General features: G+C 42.3%; 2 protein-coding genes across 2 annotated transcripts; one reads left to right on the forward strand and one right to left on the reverse strand.

Moving 5' to 3' along the window:
• Positions 1 to 1,920: 1,920 nt before the first annotated feature.
• On the forward strand, positions 1,921 to 11,610 carry pitrm1 (pitrilysin metallopeptidase 1). Its single transcript, XM_058085290.2, has 27 exons — positions 1,921 to 2,180; positions 2,631 to 2,736; positions 2,922 to 3,028; positions 3,119 to 3,270; positions 3,362 to 3,476; positions 4,426 to 4,522; positions 4,609 to 4,769; positions 4,932 to 5,058; positions 5,145 to 5,233; positions 5,310 to 5,438; positions 5,523 to 5,636; positions 5,793 to 5,889; positions 5,970 to 6,104; positions 6,214 to 6,352; positions 8,332 to 8,448; positions 8,521 to 8,650; positions 8,719 to 8,839; positions 8,905 to 8,981; positions 9,056 to 9,221; positions 9,284 to 9,384; positions 9,462 to 9,582; positions 9,653 to 9,703; positions 9,805 to 9,917; positions 10,614 to 10,739; positions 10,832 to 10,977; positions 11,230 to 11,332; positions 11,418 to 11,610. Exons 1-27 carry the CDS (start codon positions 2,134 to 2,136, stop codon positions 11,509 to 11,511), a joined length of 3,081 nt encoding a protein of 1,026 aa, XP_057941273.2. The 5' UTR covers positions 1,921 to 2,133; the 3' UTR covers positions 11,512 to 11,610.
• A 3,019-nt stretch (positions 11,611 to 14,629) lies between these two features.
• LOC131097124 (gap junction delta-4 protein-like) lies at positions 14,630 to 19,117 on the reverse strand. Its single transcript, XM_058045893.2, has 2 exons — positions 18,855 to 19,117; positions 14,630 to 15,537 (listed from the first exon to the last, which is right to left on the reverse strand). The coding sequence occupies exons 1-2, from the start codon at positions 18,910 to 18,912 to the stop codon at positions 14,630 to 14,632; spliced, it is 966 nt and encodes a 321-aa protein (XP_057901876.2). The 5' UTR covers positions 18,913 to 19,117.
• Between the last annotated feature and the right edge of the window lie 942 nt (positions 19,118 to 20,059).

Genomic DNA, 20,059 nt, shown 5'->3' on the forward strand with positions numbered 1-20,059 from the left:
CTGGATCGAGTGAGGGAACACTGTATTCAGATCAATAACACAGTTTTCTTATTATAAAACTCACTTGCAGCACCAAATCTATTTGTGACCATCCAAATCTACTTATGGTGGGTTGCCACAAATAAATGCATGTATGGAAAACACTGTAATATCAACAATTGTCTTATTCGTGGTGGAGTTATATTACTCTGCCACTATACAACAAAGAATATGTCACACTTTTAAGTGACTTTTAATACACTTTTTCCAGCAGATTGGCCACTGTCATCTACAATATCTCAGCCGGAAATACACATGGAGTTATTTCAGGGGGAGTAACCATCAACAGCCCAGCAGACTGTCACTCACATTGTGAAATAGCAGTAAAAGAAAACTGTAAAAAAAAAAAAAAGAAAAAAGAAAAGAAAAAACACAGTAGCAAAGAGAAGCTGTGATATTGTTTTCCATCTGACACTGATGGATGCTTTAAGCCTGCGTCTGGACAATGCAGACCTTTATAAAATTCTGTGGCTTCACCTGCAGGAAATAGCACATAAAGCACAACGTGGCACCCACCATGACAGCAATGTCATGACCCTACGATGTAGCCGACCATACACAGCCTTTACTGCAGTGTGTGACATTCCCACAGGTTTGAAAATAACAAAACAACATGTGTAACTTGAATTTCAACAATTACAATATCATTTTAATTTCTGATTTGATTAAAACAATGAAAGCAAGTAGAAAATACTGTAAAATCAAATGTTCATGTTTTACTGTAGAAAATCTCTCAAAAAGTGCAACATTCTCAATCTCTATGTCTTCTTCAATTTCTGTGTGGGAGTGCAACAGTAAAGCTTTTTACTAATAGCGGTTGTACAGAAGCAGACTGAAGACAGCTGCCAACATGGAAGATGCCTGCCGCTCTGTCAAAAAGTGTCCAGCTTCTTATTCATGCTGCTGGGGAATATCTCCCACATGCTGTCAGTGGGAACACAAGGGAAGACATCCAAAGAGAGACTGGAGCTTGTCAGCACTCTTGAAAGACCGCTCATATGTATGTTACTGGAGGGTCTATATAGAAGGAGAGCTTACTTCTCAGTCTTTTGTGGTGAGTCTGCACTATGTCACAGACGTGCTTTTACCGGCCTCTAATATTATCAGCAGAGACAGCTGGGTGGCAATTAGCATTCTGCTAAATCTGGCTTCAGTCCCGGTCCTAATTGAAAAACTAAAGTGGAAAATGATGCATTTACTTGCAGAGCATCTGAACGGCAAAGGAAGCAACATTTGCACCATTCATTTCAACATGTCCTTATTTATATACTGTACTGGGATTAATTGCTGCATTGCACTTTTTTACCACCAGAGGGGGAAATCCTCTTGCAAACAGGGCTGGGGTACAGTATAGTTGTATTACATAATTTGAGCTAATTTTGAATGTGAGTAGTTTTTTAAATAACGTTGTGGAATATTTAGCATAGTATACACACTAAAAAGGTGATTTTTTTTTTAAGCCCTTAGTGGCAGAAAGTGAGCATCACAGCGAGTCTAATGCAAAAATACTTACAAATGCTATGCATACACAGATATACAGTTTGGGAAAAATAACAAAGAATAATTTTGACAACAAAACAATTATCCAACACTGACATCTATTGGACTAAAGTATAAATTACATTAATAAATAAACCAAAGTTCATGTAGAAAACGGATCTAAAAGAATTTAGTGATCTGTCGTTAAATTGATTATATTTAAAAATAACGCAGGGGAGTGACAGTTATATTTATGTTTCCAAAACTCCATTTGACGTCTCAAAGTGGCAAAAGTGACATTTAACCAATCACATTCATCGTTCTTTCGCATTTGCCCAATCACACTCGATGGTCATGGGAGGTCCACTCACGTGTTTCCAAACAGTGGCACAGTAGATTTGTCGTGCTGTAAGATTCGTATAACTGCGTCGGACGCATGTACGAGCGCTGTGGAGTGCGCAGTTGTTGCGGGTAGTTTGAAGTGGAACAACATGTCTCCCTTGTGAGCATCGTACGGCATGGGAGGGCAAATAGTTGGCGTACATCGTTGCAGAGTGTGTATGTTTGAGCTGAACCCATAGGATACTTTTTGAGGACAGAGTGATTTTTGTCGACATGTTTCGGCACACGAAGGCTGTGCTGGAGAAACTACGTAATGTACGGTAAGCTAGCGAAGCTAATAATACAGTAGCAGCTAGCAATGTTGTAACATTGCTAGTTGTTGCAACTTCGTATTTTAGCGATGACAATGAGTGTGCGTGCTCTGTATTTTTCATAAACAGCATAAAAAGCAGCATTTTTTCATATTATATCTGGTGTATTTTCATTCGTATACATTTGTTAAGGTAGATTACTTCTTCATCCTCAATGTCGTATCGGAGTGTTTGACCTCATCAGGTCAAATTAGTGCTTGGAAAATTTAGTGCAACTTTATGGCTTTCAAACTCATGGACCGAAGGTATAGGACAAGATACACATTTTAAAAATAATGTTTGTCGTGCTAGTGTCGTACAGTTGTTCTTAGGTTCATTTGAACCAGAATGTAATGAACAATGTTTGCCTGACCATATTCGTAGTGTAACTGATTTTCTAACTTTATGCTGTATTTTCAGTTTACAAGGCCAGAAGCTTTCATGGAGGCAGAGGAGCACTGCAGTAGAAGAGAAAACTCTTCATTACATAGCAGGTCAACAAATCCATGGTTTCACAGTTAAAGAGGTATGTCTTACTTCTGACAACTCTCCTTGAGATCAGTTTTATTGTTTGACACAGTGATGGAAGTAACTGTTACAGGAGACTATGATAGAATGTTAGCTAGATAAATGAGGTGGTGGAAGTAAATTGACAGCTGCCTAATGTTTTAATTCATGCAATTGTGAATAGTATTGTCTTTTTATCCATAGGTCGTAGCAGTACCAGACTTATTCCTCACCGCTGTCAAGTTGACTCATGATAAAACAGGAGCTCAGTATCTGCACGCAGCCAGGGATGACGCCAATAACCTCTTCAGGTTGGTCCCAAACAGTTCCATCAGTGCTGATGTTTGTTGCCACTGTGTCTTTTAAGTGTCTGTTTGTCTCACGGTGCACTTGTGTTTCAGCATCCAGTTCAGGACCACCCCCATGGACAACACAGGTGTCCCCCACATCCTGGAGCACACGGTGCTGTGTGGATCCAAGAAGTATCCATGCAGAGATCCTTTCTTCAAGATGCTCAACAGGTCCCTGTCCACCTTCATGAACGCCTTCACAGGTACTCTCGTGGAAACGCAAACTATAAAATGTATGGCAAGGTGAAAAGTGTATTCGTGGAAAAAGTGACATGGTTGTCTCGTCACACACAGCTAGCGACTATACCATGTATCCCTTCTCCACCCAAAACGGGAAAGACTTCCAGAATCTTCTGTCCGTCTATCTGGATGCTGTCTTCTTCCCGTGTTTAAGAGAGCAGGATTTCTGGTGAGTGTTGGAAACCACTGAACCTAACTAGGGATCGACCGATATGGGGTTTTTTTGGGCCAATACCGATTTTTTTCCCCCATCACCCTTAGTCGATGGCCGATTTTGGTTAGGCCGATATTTGTGGCCTATACTGCTTTTGCTCCCTCAATTTACATGAAAAAATGACAGTGATAATAAATATTACAGGTCTCAAGTTTAAACAAATATTTATTGAAATGTAAACACTAGGGATCGACCGATATGTTTTTTTTGGGGCCAATGCCGATACCGATTTTTTCCCATCACCCTTAGCCGATGGCCGATTTTACTTGGGCCGATATTTGTGGCCGATACTGCTTTTGATCCCTCAATTTACATGAAAAAATGACCATGATAACAAATACTCGGAGAGAGCACACACACTTAAAAGTGTTAACCTCAGCCCGGCTGAATGAAACTCCTCCAAACACCATGGGACTGAAGTGCCAAGGTTGCCATTAAAGCGGTGTTGGTAACAGCTGTACATATTAGCCTCCAACTACATCAACAGCTCCCTAATTCCAACGGTAGGCACTTTTAAAGATGAAGCATTCAGCAGCATTCCTGGTTTTCACACCTACAAACTAAACTATATTTTCAAGCACGTATATTGCATGCACTTGGCGTTCATGTTTCCTATTTCAAAGCAGGTGGCAATATTTCAACTAAGTTGAACTGTTAGCAACTAATTAAAAGTTGTACCCTTGTTGTGATTCACCACTGTTGCAGTGTGGGAGGGGTACCGCGACTGCGTGTGTTGCAGGGTCCTCCGGCAACACAAAGCTGCCTGGCGGAAAAATAGATCGGCGAACCCACGCGCGTATCGGCCAATACCGATTTAAGTAAAGAACGTAAATATCGGCCCGATGTATCGGCCGATTCTTAAACCTAACATATGGCGTGTTGATGAGATGTGTGAACATTCAAGGCAGGAAGGTTGGAGGTTGGAGAACGAGAACCCAACAGACACCAGCTCACCTCTGGTATTTAAAGGAGTCGTCTTCAACGAGATGAAGGGCGCTTTTGTGAGTAAAACTTGTGCCTTAGCGACCGTGAGTCTTAAAAGCTGAAGTCCCAACGGTCCTGATGGCCTGTCTGTGCTTCCTCACAGTCCGACAACGAGCGTGTGTATGCTCAGCACCTCCAGAACAAGTTGTATCCAGACCACACCTACTCAGTGGTGTCTGGAGGCGAGCCGCTGGCTATTCCTGACCTCACCTGGCAGCAGCTCAAACAATTCCACGCCACACATTACCACCCCAGCAATGCCAGGTAGATGAACACACACACACACACGCACCAAGGAAGAATCCGTTTTCATTTATATTCTAAATCCTATTTGACGACTTCATAGATTAAGGCGTATGCTGGCATACTTTTAATTTTGCCATTGGACATACTCTTTGCACAGCTTGTTGTCATGTTGTTCCACAGGTTCTTCACCTACGGAGACTTGCCACTGGAGCAACATCTGAAGCAGATTGAGGAGGAGGCGCTGTCCAAGTTTGAACGCATCAACCCCAATACACAAGTCCCATCTCAGCCAAGATGGACCAGTCCTGTAAGCTATACAGCTGCTATACAGCAGACTGTAAGAGTCCTGTGAGTTGCAAATCTTAAATATGCATTGACTGGTGTGCTCTTCAGAGAGAAGACCATGTGACTTGCAGCCCTGACTTGATGGCTCCCGATCCTTCCCGGCAGAATACGCTGTGTGTCAGTTACATGCTGGGAGAGTAAGACAAATGATGCATTTTGTACATCTCTAAAGTCGAAGAAGACGTGAAGCTTAGCCTGGGTTTAACTCTACAGCATCACCAACACCTTTGAAGCCTTCATGCTCAGCATGTTGTCTTCACTCATGACATCGGGTCCAAACGCTCCCTTCTACAAAGCTCTCATCGAACCCAAAATAGGAACAGACTTCTCCTCAGTGGTGGGGTGTGTGTGCCCACACGGTCAGAGACAAGAACCAGAACAATGTTTGATTTAGTTTAAGCATGGCGACTGTGTTTTGTCCTGCAGGTATGATGGCAGCACAAAAGAGGCTTCATTCAGCATCGGCCTGCAAGGGATGGCCGAGGAGGACACGGAGAAGGTCAAGCACATCATTCACCAGACCATCGGTGACATCATTGAGTAAGTCTGAAACCATGTCCAGTACGTTCTGAATCATAATGGATATACTGGAACTGCATGGCCACAACCAGCAGAGATAGCACTTAATCCTGGTCTAACCTGTTTGTAGGCTAAAATAAACTGTTTCAAAAAGATATTTCTCCTCTTCATCCACAGGAAGGGCTTTGAGGAGGAGAGAATCGAGGCTCTTCTGCACAAGCTCGAGATTCAAATGAAGCACCAGTCCACCAATTTTGGCCTGTCTCTGGCCTCGGTGAGCTTGTTGTTGTCCTTTCATTGTGTCCTTCACTCTTGACGATGTGTTCAAGTGCTGAAGACTCGCTGTGTTGACAGTACATCGCATCCTCATGGAACCATGATGGCGACCCTGTGGAGCTGCTACAGATCAACAACAGTGTCGCCAAGTTCAGGCAAGCCCTGAAAGAAAACCCACGCTTCCTGCAGGAGAAAGTCCAACACTACTTTAAGGTATATGTTTAGATTGTGCTACTTTTTTTTAAGTCTGTAAAATATCTTCTGGTAGAATTTTAGTTAAAAGTAAGCTGCTTTCAAATGAAAAAACCTTGTATCCCTGCAGGAGAACACACACCGACTGACTCTCTCCATGACTCCGGATGACTCCTACTTGGAGAAACAGGCCAAAGCGGAGGAGAAGAAACTCCAGGAGAAGATCAACGCTCTGTCTGACATTGACAAGAAGGAGATCTACGAGAAAGGTACAATCTAATCAGGGGCGATCAACCAATCAGCGATGGTTTGACTAGGAAAACATCTATCATGGCGTCCCTGCCAACATGGTCTAATTGTTCAACAACTTGTGAAGGAAAAGAGCAAAAAGTGATGAAGCAGTGCCTCCTAAACAAGTATTTTATTAGCGGCAGCAAATCAAATGATGGCACAGGTGAGTGAATCACATTGCTGTGACAATTTGAAGTGGTCACAATGAAACACCACCGATTAGATCCAATACCAATGCTGATTTTGCACAAGCTACAAAATCTAGCGCTTCCATTTCTCTGTGGATTTTTCCTCACCTTTGCTTCACAAATTATTGTTTGACCATTCAGCATTTTTTTCTGGATTCAAAACACTTTACTAGTACACAAATGTGTCTATTCAATAATGTTTCATTGTGGTGCACAACTTATAAATATCACTGCTTACTACGACTATGATGTGTAAGGTAGTATGGCATGCCATGTTAACATACATTTCCACAATTTCATTTTTTTTTAAGCACAATGTTTATTCAATCATGAATGTACTTTTATTTATCAAGGCAAAGTGCCTAGAAGTCTCTTGACAATCCAGATTTCCATGCAACGTCATGATCTATGTAGGAAAACAACCACAAGAAATGATAATCATTTCATCTTTATTTGAGATTCTCATGTGATGCCACAAAAATGAGATGATATCATTATGGTAGTCACTATGGTAGTCTTTTCATTTTACATGGGGCAAGTTTGGGCAAGTAGTTCTCACCTTAAAGATTCCCCATGGGCAAGGCATTTTTGATTTTAATGTAGAGCCCTGCTAATGAATCTGAACCACTGTCAAAGAGGTATTCATTTACTGGTATATTAATTATTAAACAGGCAGTACCTACTTGGCGTTCCGTGCTTATGAACTCTCTCCCATAAATTAATTAAAAACAAAATTTTGGTTCATAGACACAAGACTTTTGCAACCCTCATTAAGGGCAAAGTTGGTATTAATGTCAACCCAGATGTTGTAAAGATGATGAGGAGGTGGTCAACAATCTCTTACTTGTAAAAACAAAACCAGTTCCCAAACCACACCAAAACAACAACCGCAAACTCAACTGTCCTCTGCACGCAACCACACACACACACACACACACACACACAGAGTCAGAAATTGTCACATTCACAGCCTCACAAAGAGTTGGAGAGCACAAAACTCTTTAACACTACACATAACTGCCAGGTCGCAACAGTGTCCTTCAGCATATGAAGGATCGTCTTCTGAGAGGAACTAGGCAGTGTAGTGGTCTTACTATTGACAAAGAAAGCTTGCTAGTGCTTTTGCTTTTATGTTTATTACTGTTTAATGTTGTTCTGGTGTATTTTATGATCTTCATGAGTGACTTAGATGTTAATTTAAGATAACGTATTAACAAATACGTTATCTTAATTAAGTACTTGTGAGTCGGTCTAGGAATGGAACCCGTTCATAAATTGAGGACCACCTGCACTTGTACAACTGTGGTGTATCGCATCGACAGTTGTTTCTTGTATTTTAATATAATATTCATTCATTTTCTACCGCTTTTTCCTCACGAGGGTCGCGGGGGGTGCTGAAGCCTATCGCAGCTGTCTTCGGGCGAGAGGCGGGGTACACCCTGGACTGGTGGGCAGCCAATCACAGGGCACATATAGACAAACAACCATTCACACTCACATTCATACCTATGGACAATTTGGAGTCACCAATTAACCTAGCATGTTTTTGGAATGTGGGAGGAATTGAATATAATATATTAAATCAAATATTTACTATAACATTATAATAGCCCTGTGATTGGCTGGCCACCAGTCCAGGGTGTACCCCGTCTCTCGCCCGAAGACAGCTGGGATTGGCTCCAGCACTCGTGGGAATAAGCGGTAGAAAATGAATGGATGAACATTATAATAGACATTGACTTGGACATTATCCATGTCTTCCTGTCTAGGTCTTCAGCTGTTGGAAGCTCAAAATAAGACACAGGATGCTTCATGTCTGCCAGCCCTCAAAGTCTCAGACATTGCGCCCACCATACCCGTCACGCCTGTCCACATGAGCGATGTTGGTACGCCAACTCTAAACATGGCTGTGTTACTGACTACATGAGTGCTTGCTTCTGATGATGCCACCTTGACAGGATGCGTGCCGGTCCAGTTCTGTGAGCAGCCCACCAATGGTTTGGTTTATTTCCGAGCAATGTGCAGCCTCAACACGCTTCCAGAGGAATTGAAGCTCTATGTCCCGCTTTTCTGCAGTGTCGTCACCAAGTGGGTCAACCTGACAGAACTTGGATCTGTGTACCGATGACAACATTAAATCGTGTTTTTCTTTTCAGGATGGGCTGTGGTTCTCTGGACTATCGGCAGCAAGCCCAGCAGATGGAGCTGAGGACGGGGGGCATGTCTGTGTCCCCCCAAGTCATTTCTGACTGCACCGACTTGGACATGTTTGAGCAGGTTTTAATGCTTTAAGTGCCGAATACATGACAGAATGTGATGTTTAAACTGTGGTTCTGTCTCAGGGTGTCCTCCTGTTCTCCTCCTGCTTGGACAGGAACCTACCTCACATGTTCGAGCTGTGGCGGGACATCTTCACCAGGTATATCCACTGACAACACGCACACAAACGTATCTTCATTCAAGACACTGAACTCATCACCGGCTTTCTTTCAGCCCGCATTTCGACAACGAGGAGCGTTTGAGGGTGCTGGTAATGATGTCAGCACAAGAACTAGCCAATGGGATCTCCTACTCTGGTCACATGTACGCCATGACAAGGTCGGCCCGTCACCTGACTCCGGCCGGGGAACACCATGAGACCTTTGATGGGATGGAACAGGTATTGGAGAAATCATTTATCGTTATCATCAACTGATGAGGTAAAAGAAATGCTGCCTTCAGGTGCGGTTCATGAAGAGGATAGCAGAGATGTCAGACCTCACTCAGGTCACCCGCATGCTGCCCAGGATCAAGAAACACATCCTCAATCCTGACAACATGAGGTGGGCTCACCCCTCTCCTCCGGCAGTCAAACGTTTGATTCCTTTCAGGACTTCACACCTTTTATTTGTGGTCTCAGGTGTGCCATCAATGCCACGCCTCAACAGGTGTCCAAGTCGGCAACATATTTGGAGAGCTTCATGAAGGACGTAGCCGCTAACAGGAAACACTTCAAAGCTGTGCGACCGAACATCATCAAGGTGTGAGTGTGATGGAGTCACTGGATAAAGATGATGGACCTGACTTTGCTTTGACATGTTTCTCCACTAGAGGCCACTAGATGTCCTCAGTGACTCTGGACCTAGCAGGAAGCTTGTCCATGTACGTTTCTATTGTCTTTTTATATTTCTCTTAATGTTATTCATAAACACACATGCCTAAGGAGAGACTTAACACGCTTAACACTGACACGTCTTCCCCAGGAGCCAAATTTCCATCCTTGTTATATGAAGACGTTCTTCCAGCTGCCATTCCCAGTCAACTTTGTCAGCGAGTCTGTGCGCACAGTTCCTTACAGCCACGAGCACTACGCCAGGTGATGACAACATTTCTATCTGACACTGACAGTTACTGACACAATAGTAGGAACTAGGGCTGTCAAAATGACGCTTTAATGTGGATAGCTCATTATTATTAGCTCATTCAGGAGTTTAGTTCCAAATGTGAAAATTGTAAATAATTCATGGTGCTATATATTTTTTTTAATTAGCTCATTCAGGAGTTTAGTTCCAAATGTGAAAATTGTAAATAATTCATGGTGCTATATATTTTTTTTAAGTATTATTCGATGTAAAACAACCTTTTTTTTGCATTGTGTATGTTGTGGTATAGTTGTTTAGATATTTGAGCTGTCACAAAAGCAACAAAATTGTGTCAAAGTGAAATGTATCTTTTAAGAAAAAACACTTTTTCTCCCTTTTCTTGTTGGGAACTGATATTTCCCTGAAACTTACTTATGTTCTACTGCTGTCTAGAAGAAAACAAGTCTAATCTTTCTTTTGGTTGGTTTGTATAGCCATAGAACACCCTACTCTGTGTGCCTTGGAAAATCTCTCAAAAATGTCTAAAATGGCAGGTACTAAGGGGGTTGTCTTTTGAAAAATGGCTGGAATTATAAATTGAAATTAATCCACAGCAACCCTGTAGCTAATCTGATTACAAATATTCACCCTTTGCCAGCACTAACAGCAACATGACCTTGGGTTCACTTGTCGCAATTCTTTCTCATCAGTCTCTGTGTCTTGGCGAGGATGATGACGGCAAAGTTCCTCCATGGAGTGATCCGAGAGAAGGGTGGTGCCTACGGGGGCGGAGCCAGAATGGGAGGAGGTGGCCTCTTCTCATTTTACTCCTACAGGTAGGTAGCTTGTGGTCTCGTGGAATGATGGCAAGAGCCGGATTTAATGGAGTTCCCCCCCCCCCCCCCCCCCCACTCTTCTGCTCACAAAGGGATCCAAACTCTGTGCAGACGCTCTCTGCCTTTCAGAAAGGTGTGGAGTGGGCAATGTCAGGTCAGTTTAGCCAGCAGGACATCGACGAAGCCAAGCTGTCCGTCTTCTCCTCCGTTGACTCGCCGGTGGCGCCCTCTAGCAAAGGTTAGACAACTATTTTGACCTATCTATATGTGATCAATTTGCACTTCCACTGTCCAGGGTGCTAAAATAATTCATAACTAGCCACTTTTGTCGAACCAAGCGAAGTGTTTAGGTAGCTAAAGGGGCGGGGCTACACACACCGCAGCGTGTTGATTGATGGATAGAGAATGGTGACTTCCAGAATAGAGGAAAAGATCAAAACCAAGAAGAAATTGTCATCCATTGTTGTCGTTTGTGACTATGTTGTTGTAGGAATGTCCGTCTTCCTGAGTGGACTCACAGACGAGATGAAGCAGCATCACAGGGAAAGGCTCTTTGCCGTCACACATAAAAACCTTCTGGACGTGGCTGAGAGGTTTCAAGCAACACACCATAAATAAGAATGACAACAGCAACAGGGACATTTGGATGGAGGTGACCATGTTTGTGTTCCTGTGCAGGTACCTCAGTGCCGGTCACAAGACATGCGGCGTGTCCATCCTGGGCCCAGAGAACGACGCCATCAAGAAAGATCCATCATGGGTGGTCAAATGATGCATTTTCACTGTATGGAACATATGTAAACTTTATGCACATATTTATCTAGATAAGGCAAATAAATGATCAGGTTGGAATATGCATACAGTTTTGATCTTATTTTAGTATCTTGCTGGGTGGTTTAGATTAAAAGTAGTACAGTAAGAAGTCATAATCATCAGAATCCTTTTCTCAGAGTGTCATGGCAACTGGCCAAGGTCACATGGCAGACCACATTGTTTCGACGTGGGGGGTGCCATTTGTGTCTTGTGTGGACCCTTGAGAGGAGGTCAGCATCAACTTACCGTCACCAAAGGCCACTGTTTTGAAAAGGGGTTACGTTTTTTGTTTGACCCTTTTGCTGAGTGACAGCACTTTGCTTTCCCTGCAAGTTGACCTGCTGCTGGCCTCGGATGGCCCAAATACCACAGAAGAAGGACACGGTATGTCACAAGTTGTTTCTTGCCTAATGTCTGTCACATTGCTGGCCTTTGTTGGCTGCACACTGAAGTCTATTCTTACACGTCACACCCCCTGGTGAGGGGCTTAGTTCACTGCCTGTCTGAAAACATGGTAAGTTATTGCAGTTTTAAACAGGATACTTGGCAAGATTACTATGTCTGACAGCTGTTTTAATATACACACAAAGTTCACTGGATTTATTTAAGCTGCAGGCAGCCAGATTTGCGATAAATACATTTTTCAAATTACTTTTTACATCATAAACGTTTTCATGTGCTCCATGTAATATGGGGGCGTTTTATGTGTGACATTAGGAACTGTTTTATTCGCCATTTTGATGTTGAAAGTATTCAAACTGATGCTAACATAAAAATATCGCCGTCATGCTAATCGACTAACTCGGAAAAAATTGTTTTAATTTCAGCATTTACAAACAATAGTAAGTCATGTGTTTTTAAGTGATTAGTAATATATTGTTCATGTGGTCACAGATTACTTTTGAGAACCGTTTTTTAGGCTACAAAATGGAATCGGACAGTATTCAAGCTAATGCGAATACAAGCGACAACCACCCATTAGCTTTAAATGAAATCAAGTGGCTAATGAGTGTATCGCATAGTTGAAAAGCAGCCAGATAGGTTAGTCGTGTTCATTGAATTATTGCAAACTGTACAAACAATCATTGGTGACTGATTAACGTCTGCAACGAAGACTTGTGGAGGGGTCAGAGCCATGTCAGAGTTCAGAGGTTAGGTGGGTGCGACGAGGCTGATCCAAACGACAGCTGAACTGTGGAAGCAGCCTGTTCAAGGTGAGCTCCATACCGTACCGTGCAGTGGGTCTCGTTCTTGGGTCTAATGGACTACATGATGGTGCTTTTGTGGATGAATTTATCAATCCCAGACTGGAATTATTTAGTGGAAAGGAAGAGAAATAATCATTACTTTACTAAGACTATATGGCATATTACATTATATTGATGGCTGTGCATTAATAAATCATCAACTTGGACAGGCTAACTAGAAATAAGACAAATACACTTTTTAATACGTTGATGTGAAGGTGTGGAAAAAAATACAAAAAAACAAAGGGGTTTTCATTTAATCTTCCTATAATTTGTGGTTGAAAGTAGGGCACTTTCGCTGCTCGGTGCTGTTGCACAGTGGCGCCACAGGGGGGCGTTACGGCTTGGTTGTTGGGAAGGCCACACACAGCGGTGAAGAAGAAATAAATCAACTGCTGTTGGAGAGACGACCAGCGGTTCCCGCTCTTTCATGTGTTTCAGGTTGGTGAACAATAAGTGTTTTTAAGTACACCACGATATGTACTATAGTCATGTAGAGTGACCTTTGATGCATCTGTACTGTATGTTAGTTGTTTATGTAAGAAAAGAAAGGCTGTGTATATACATGTGTATATTTGCTAATGCTAACAAGCCTAGCGGTGAGAACCAAAGCCTGGCCGCCTCTGGCACCCATTTTAGATGCAAGTGAAGTAGATAGACAAAAGAATGGGTGAAGGAACAAAATGGATATATATATATATATATATATATATATATATATATACTCTTAATATGGCTATTTCCTGTCAATTAGCAGAGCATGCTTGAATGGCTCGATGGTTGTAGTTGCATAGAAAATAAATAAAGAAACTGCTGTGTTGGAGAGACGACAAACTGTTCCCGTTCTTTCATGTGTTTCAGGTCGAGAATATTTAGCAGTGAGCAGTAAAATTATACCTGTGTATTTCCCAAAGTCTAGTTTAGGGAGGTAACAGTTGAGTTTTTGCAGTGTTCAAAGTAAGGTCAAAGAGGTACTCAAATTGTTCGACTAATCGTTGCACCGCTTTGACATGTTTTTTGGCAGCTGAAATATCTAAACAACTGCACCACACCTTGAACAACAAAACAACAAAAAAAACATCAAAATATCACCATGAACTATTTACAACTTTCAAATTTGGAACTAATCTGTGTGTGTACATGTTGAATTTTCCATACAGTGTGCAACCTTTTGCACGCTACACTCCTCCATGCTCCTCCACATACTCCTTGCGTGTAAATACATGCAAAAGATGCACGCCAAGCTCTTATCAAATGCACTTCTGCCATCTTATGGACGTTTTTATGACTTAAAGTGAGAGTGACTTCTAATACAGTAAACCTCGGATATATCGGATTCAATTGTTCCCACTGGTTTTGTCCGATATAAGCGAAATCCGTTATATGCGTATACCGGAAAATGTCCGTTTTACGTATATATCGGATTTATATCCGGTATATGCGTAAATCGGATTTTATCCGTTATAAAAAGGCACTTCCTTACCGTAAATTACGGTTGTGAAATAGGCGAAATCCGTTATAAAAAATCCGATATATGCAATGAATTTTTATTGGAAATGCATTACAGAAAAATTGGTTCTTTTTTATCTGTCCGTTGTGAGCGAATTTCCGATATATCCGAGGTTTGCTGTATTGTGCAGTTGTGTCAAAAAGACGTATAATTCAGTCATTGGTATTGTATGAGTTAATAGTCTATGTACCACCACCTGACCGTGATACCAGTTGAGTTTAGTCCCAAGGTAATTTTTTTATTGGTTTCATATTTGTCAATATAAGTCTTTAGATGACAAATGAATAATAATTATACAATTAATACAAGTCTTGTTGCCATCAAACCCATGCTCTTTTGTCTGTGGGAGACGAGTTGCTACTGGATGTGACCTTCCTCAGCTTGTTGGGTGTCGGAGGTCTGCTGCCGGGCTCAGAGCAGGACGACACGGGTGGTCTGACATGGTTGTGGAGGACAAAGTGCATCACGGAGAAAGCAGACTTGTCCGTCTTTGCATCCCTGTGGTCTTGAAGCTTCTGGAGTTGTCCGTTGGGAAGTGACGCTTCCTCCTTATGGTCGGTTTTGGAGATTCCGCTGGGGCTGGTTCTTAGGGTCATGAGCCCGTCCGTGTCATCCACCGACGCTGTGAGGACGCTGCTTTGCTCTTCTTTGCTCAGCTCGCGTCCCATCTTTCTCCTCCAGCTCAGCATGGCCTTCAGTGTACCTGCCAGATCCAACAGGCTCCACATGATCGACAAGGAGGCCAAGGCCAGCATCAGGTGGAGCATCAGAGTCTTCTCTGTGGGCCTGGCGATGTAGCACTCCACCCCTGAGCTGCAGGGTGCCTCATAGCACAGCACGCTCTTTGGGATGGACAAACCGAAGAGGAAGAACTGGCCTGCACCGAAAGACACTTCTAGGAGGATCCGAAGAATGATGGTCATGATGTAGAAGCAGTAGAACCTTGGCACCCCTCCACTCAGGCTGCAGTGCAGTACTCCATCGCGACGAGTGATTTTGTGGGTGACGTAGGTGGCGAACATGATGTTAGGGAGGCACAGCAGGATGAGCTGGAAGAGCCAGAGGCGCAGGAGAGACACCGGAGACAAGACGTCAAAGCAGACCACCGAGCAGCCGGGCTGGAGGCTGTTACACACAAAGCTCTCCTGCTCGTCCCAGAAGAGGCTCAAGGCAACTCCACACAGCAACAGAACACGCCCCAGAACCATCAGAACCCACCACGATTTACCTGAAGGACACAAAGCACATGTACACAATCACTGGACACTTCATTAAGTACACTATCCTGGATCCAACGCAACCGTTGTACCTTTACTAACTTAACTATTGTTTGTTGTACAGTGGTACCGCGGTTTTCACTGTTCATTTGTTCCAGAAGTTCAGATGAAATCCGAAACTCAGTCTTTACCACACAGATAAGGGCCTTCAGTCATGAAGGATGCCTCCTGCGTCTGCGTACAGCTACACATAGCCAGCTGCTGTTTGACACCCCTGCACAACCCGAAGCTTCATTGCTCCATCTAAGGAAAAAGCACCCCAGATCATGATGTACCCCCTCCGCCGTGCCGTGTGGAAAACATCTCCTTGTTATGCCAGCAACAGTGGAAGCTGAACTATCAGGACTGTCATAGTCACATGGTTTATCATCTGTATTATGGTCATGGTTACTGTTTAGAATCTGTATAATCTGCAATAGCCATATATTGTCATTTATATCCCTGTATATATCCACACTGTATCATAGTCATAGCCTGTTATAGTTTGTACATATATCTGTCCATTTACAGCTCTATTCTATTTCTTCATTTATTTACTAATATAGGTATTTATACATTTGCACTTCTGGTTGGACGCTAACTGCATTTTGTTGCCCTGTACCAGTGACATGAGCAATAACAATAAAGTGGAATCTAATCTAATCTAAAACATGTTTTCTCAACAGAGACTAGAACTTTCTTCTTCCTTTCAGAGTTCTATATTTGGTGCTCTCGTGCAAAATTCCAAACGGGCAGTTTTGTGGTGTTGAAGGAGACAAGGCCTTTGCATTATAGTTATAGTAGTATATAGTTGTTGTAATATAGTTTATTTTTTAAACCCTCTCGCAGATGCCATCTGATGGTTATTGGACTGCACTCAGCACCGCTAACAACCTTCATTTGGGCCTACCTCTTAACTTTTATGTTCCATAACCATCAGGATCTTTGAAGAAGTATATATAGACATATATATATATATAATTTAATATATATTTTTGTTGCTGTTGAGGACTTAAATACTATTTAAATAGTAAACATTTGCCATGATGTATTTTTCACATTAGTAACTCTTTACACAATACACATAATTTGGTAATAAATTCATTTGGGACAACAAGAAATGCGAGGAGCCACTTGGTAGCCAAAAGAGTTGGCTCTTTTTAGTACAGTGCATCCGGAAAGTATTCACAGCGCTTCACTTTTTCTACATTTTGTCATGTTACAGCCTCATTCCAAACTGTATTAAATTAATCTCTTACCTCAAAATTCTACACAAAATACTCCATTATGACAATGTGTGTCATTTTTTGACATGTTTTGAATTTATTAAAAATAGAAAACAAAAAAATCACATTTACATAAATATTCACAGCCTTTGCTTAATACTTTGTTGATCCACCTTTGGCAGCAATTACAGCCTCAAGTCTTTTTGAATATGATCCCACAAGTTTAGCACACCTATCTTTAGGCAGTTTTGCCCATTCTTCTTTGCAATAAGTCTCAAGCTCCATCAGGTTGGATGGGAGACGTCTGTGCACAGCCATTCAAGTCTGGACTCTGGCTGGGCCACTCCAGGACATTCATGGAGTGGTTCTGAAGCCAATCTTTTGAGATCTTGGCTGTGTGCTAATGTCTACTGTCTATATGATCAAGGTACATGACCAGTCTACTGAGGTCAAGAGCGCTCTGGAGCAGGTTTTCATCCAGGATATCTCTATATATTGCTGCATTCATTTTCCTTCTATCCTGACTAGTCTGCCAGTTCCTGCTGCTGAAAAACATCCCCACAGCATGATGCTGCCACCACCATGCTTCACTGTAGGGATGGTATTGGCCTGGTGATGAGCAGTGCCTGGTTTCCTCCAAACATGGCGCCTGGCATTCACACCAAAGAGTTCAATCTTTGTCTCATCAGACCAGAGAATTTTGTTTCTCATGGTCTGAGAGTCATTCAGGTGCTTTTTGGCAAATTCCAGACGGGCTGCCATGTTCCTTTTACTAAGGAGTGGCTTTCGTCTGGCCACTCTACCATACAGGCCTGATTGGTGGATTGCTGCAGAGATGGTTGTCCTTCTGGAAGGCTCTCCTCTCTCCACAGAGGAACGCTGGAGCTCTGACAGAGTGACCATCGGGGCCTTGGTCACCTCCCTGACTAAGGCCCTTCTTCCCCGATCGGTCAGTTTAGAAGGCTGGCCAGCTCTAGGAAGAGTCCTGGTGGTTCCAAACGTTTTCCATTTACGAATAATGGAGGCCACTGTGCTCATTGGGACCTTCAAAGCAGCAGAAATTTTTTCTGTATCCTTCCCCAGATTTGTGCCTCAAGACAATCCTGTCTCGCAGGTCTACAGACAGTTCTTTTGACTTCATGCTTGGTGTTTGTGCTCTGACATGCACAGTCAACTGTGGGACCTTATATAGACAGTTATTATATTTCCAAATCATGTCCAATCAACTGAATTTACTGCAGGTGGACTCCACTTAAGCTGTAGAAAGATCTCAAGGATGATCAGTGGAAAAAAGATGCACCTGAGCTCAATTTTGAGCTTCATGGCAAAGGCTGTGAATACTTGTGTAAATGTGATTTTTTTGTTTTCTATTTTTAATAAATTCAAAACATGTCAAAAAAAACTTTTTTCACATTGTCATAATGGAGTATTTTGTGTAGAATTTTGAGGTAAGAGATTAATTTAATTCAGTTTGGAATGAGGCTGTAACATTACAAAATGTAGAAAAAGTGAAGCGCTGTGAATACTTTCCGGATGCACTGTAAGTGGAGCAATAAGAGCTCTATAAAAGGAGACGAAATTTCCGTCACTACAAACTGCTATACTCATGTCAAATTTTATGCTAATGCGAAATACCGGACCCTGAATGACTATAAAACAAATGAATCAATGAATTGTGTTCAATATTTGAAGTTAATAATAATATAAAGTGTAAAGTGTGTAGGAACAGGTGCTGCATGGCTTCAGGTGAAATGTAAGAAGGGTTACTCCACTGTAAAAAGTTTGCCAACTTCTGACTGATTGATTGATTCACTGCAACAAAAAATAACTTACAAAGACAACAATGCTGACCTTTTGAGCTTTAGCACTGCCAGGATGCTATTAAACTAACGTTGTTTATTTTAACCTTCACGTTCAGTCTTAGAGACAGTACAATAAAAACACATTGTTACATTTCATTTGAATCAAGGCATATTTTTTCATTGGATCTCGTTGTATTGTGTTCCTTTTATTGGGATTCATCGGCTTTCAGTGCAAAGTGTCCCTAATAAATTGAGACTCACCAATGAAGGACACGTTGTAACTGATGGTGATGAAGACCAGATCGTACAGCGTCCCCATGGCTTCAGTGTGGACCCCAAAAACACAGAATATTTTTTGGGAACAGACCCAAGTTACGCTGATGCACTCCTCCTGGGCCGCTGACTTGTGTTGCCGTGTGAGGAGACCACGGCCTGCATGTGTGCGGCTATTCTTACCCTGCCGCCTTCAAAGCATTGTTGGCATGACAAGGTAGCAGTACAACCTTCTGGAGGAGGACCGCCACACATACTGGGCAGCTTATGGAACACCATCTTAGACATCATTCAATATGAATTATACCTTTAATAGTGAGGGAACATTGGCAGCCATGCTGTTATGGACAAGTTATGCAGACTTTCACCAAGGCCACATAACTCATCTTGGCTCAGCAACAAAGTATGAAGTAAAAACACCATTATATCATCAAATTGATGTCATCATTATGTAGTCAAGGTAATAAAACAACAAACTGGCACACCACAACTTGACAAGAACAAAATAGAAGACTATTATTCAATCTTTTATTCATCTTGGAGTGAAAATAACACATAGAAACCCGTTACATTTCACCCATCTGTAAAAATAGTGTTTTGTATACATTCATTTATTTGTGGCCATCACAAATGCCTGTTTGGAATCCCTCATTAACACATAATGACTGTCTGTGAAGGGCTGCACGGCGGACAACTGGTTAGCACGCAGACCTCACAGCTAGGAGACCAGGGTTCAATTCCACCCTCGGCCATCTCTGTGTAGAGTTTGCATGTTCTCCCTGTGCATGCGTGGGTTTTCTCCGGGTACTCCGGTTTCCTCCCACATTCCAAAAACATGCTAGGTTAATTAGCCACTCCAAATTGTCCATAGGTATGAATGTGAGTGTGAATGGTTGTTTGTCTATATGTGCCCTGTGATTGGCTGGCCACCAGTCCAGGGTGTACCCCGCCTCTTGCCCAAAGACAGCTGGGATAGGCTCCAGCACCCCCCGCGACCCTCATGAGGAAAAAGCGGTAGAAAATGAATGAATGAATGTCTGTGAATGTAACTTGTTGTTCCAACACCATACAGTAGATGGCATCATAACTCTGCTTCCTAACAGCTCATACACGCTTGGTCTGCCAGAGAATAAGAAGCCATAGCAGGAGTGATGAGTCGACATATTTTGAGTTTTTTTGTTTTTTTTTAAAGC

The sequence above is a fragment of the Doryrhamphus excisus genome, linkage group LG11 (assembly GCF_037039965.1).
Source record: "Doryrhamphus excisus strain RoL-2023G ecotype Guam linkage group LG11, RoL_Dexc_Guam_v1.1, whole genome shotgun sequence".
Taxonomy (NCBI): Eukaryota; Metazoa; Chordata; class Actinopteri; order Syngnathiformes; family Syngnathidae; genus Doryrhamphus; species Doryrhamphus excisus.

What these genes read in the sequence shown, in the direction of transcription:
- pitrm1 (XM_058085290.2), top strand. Translation starts at nt 2,134, where the DNA reads ATGTTTCGGCACACGAAGGCTGTGCTGGAGAAACTACGTAATGTACG. An exon ending in TTGGCCTGTCTCTGGCCTCG is followed by an intron (nt 5,890 to 5,969) that starts GTGAGCTTGTTG and finishes CTGTGTTGACAG; the next exon opens with TACATCGCATCCTCATGGAA. An exon ending in TGTCCACATGAGCGATGTTG is followed by an intron (nt 8,449 to 8,520) that starts GTACGCCAACTC and finishes CCACCTTGACAG; the next exon opens with GATGCGTGCCGGTCCAGTTC.
- LOC131097124 (XM_058045893.2), bottom strand. Translation starts at nt 18,912, where the DNA reads ATGGGGACGCTGTACGATCTGGTCTTCATCACCATCAGTTACAACGTG. An exon ending in TTACAACGTGTCCTTCATTG is followed by an intron (nt 15,538 to 18,854) that starts GTGAGTCTCAAT and finishes TGTGTCCTTCAG; the next exon opens with GTAAATCGTGGTGGGTTCTG.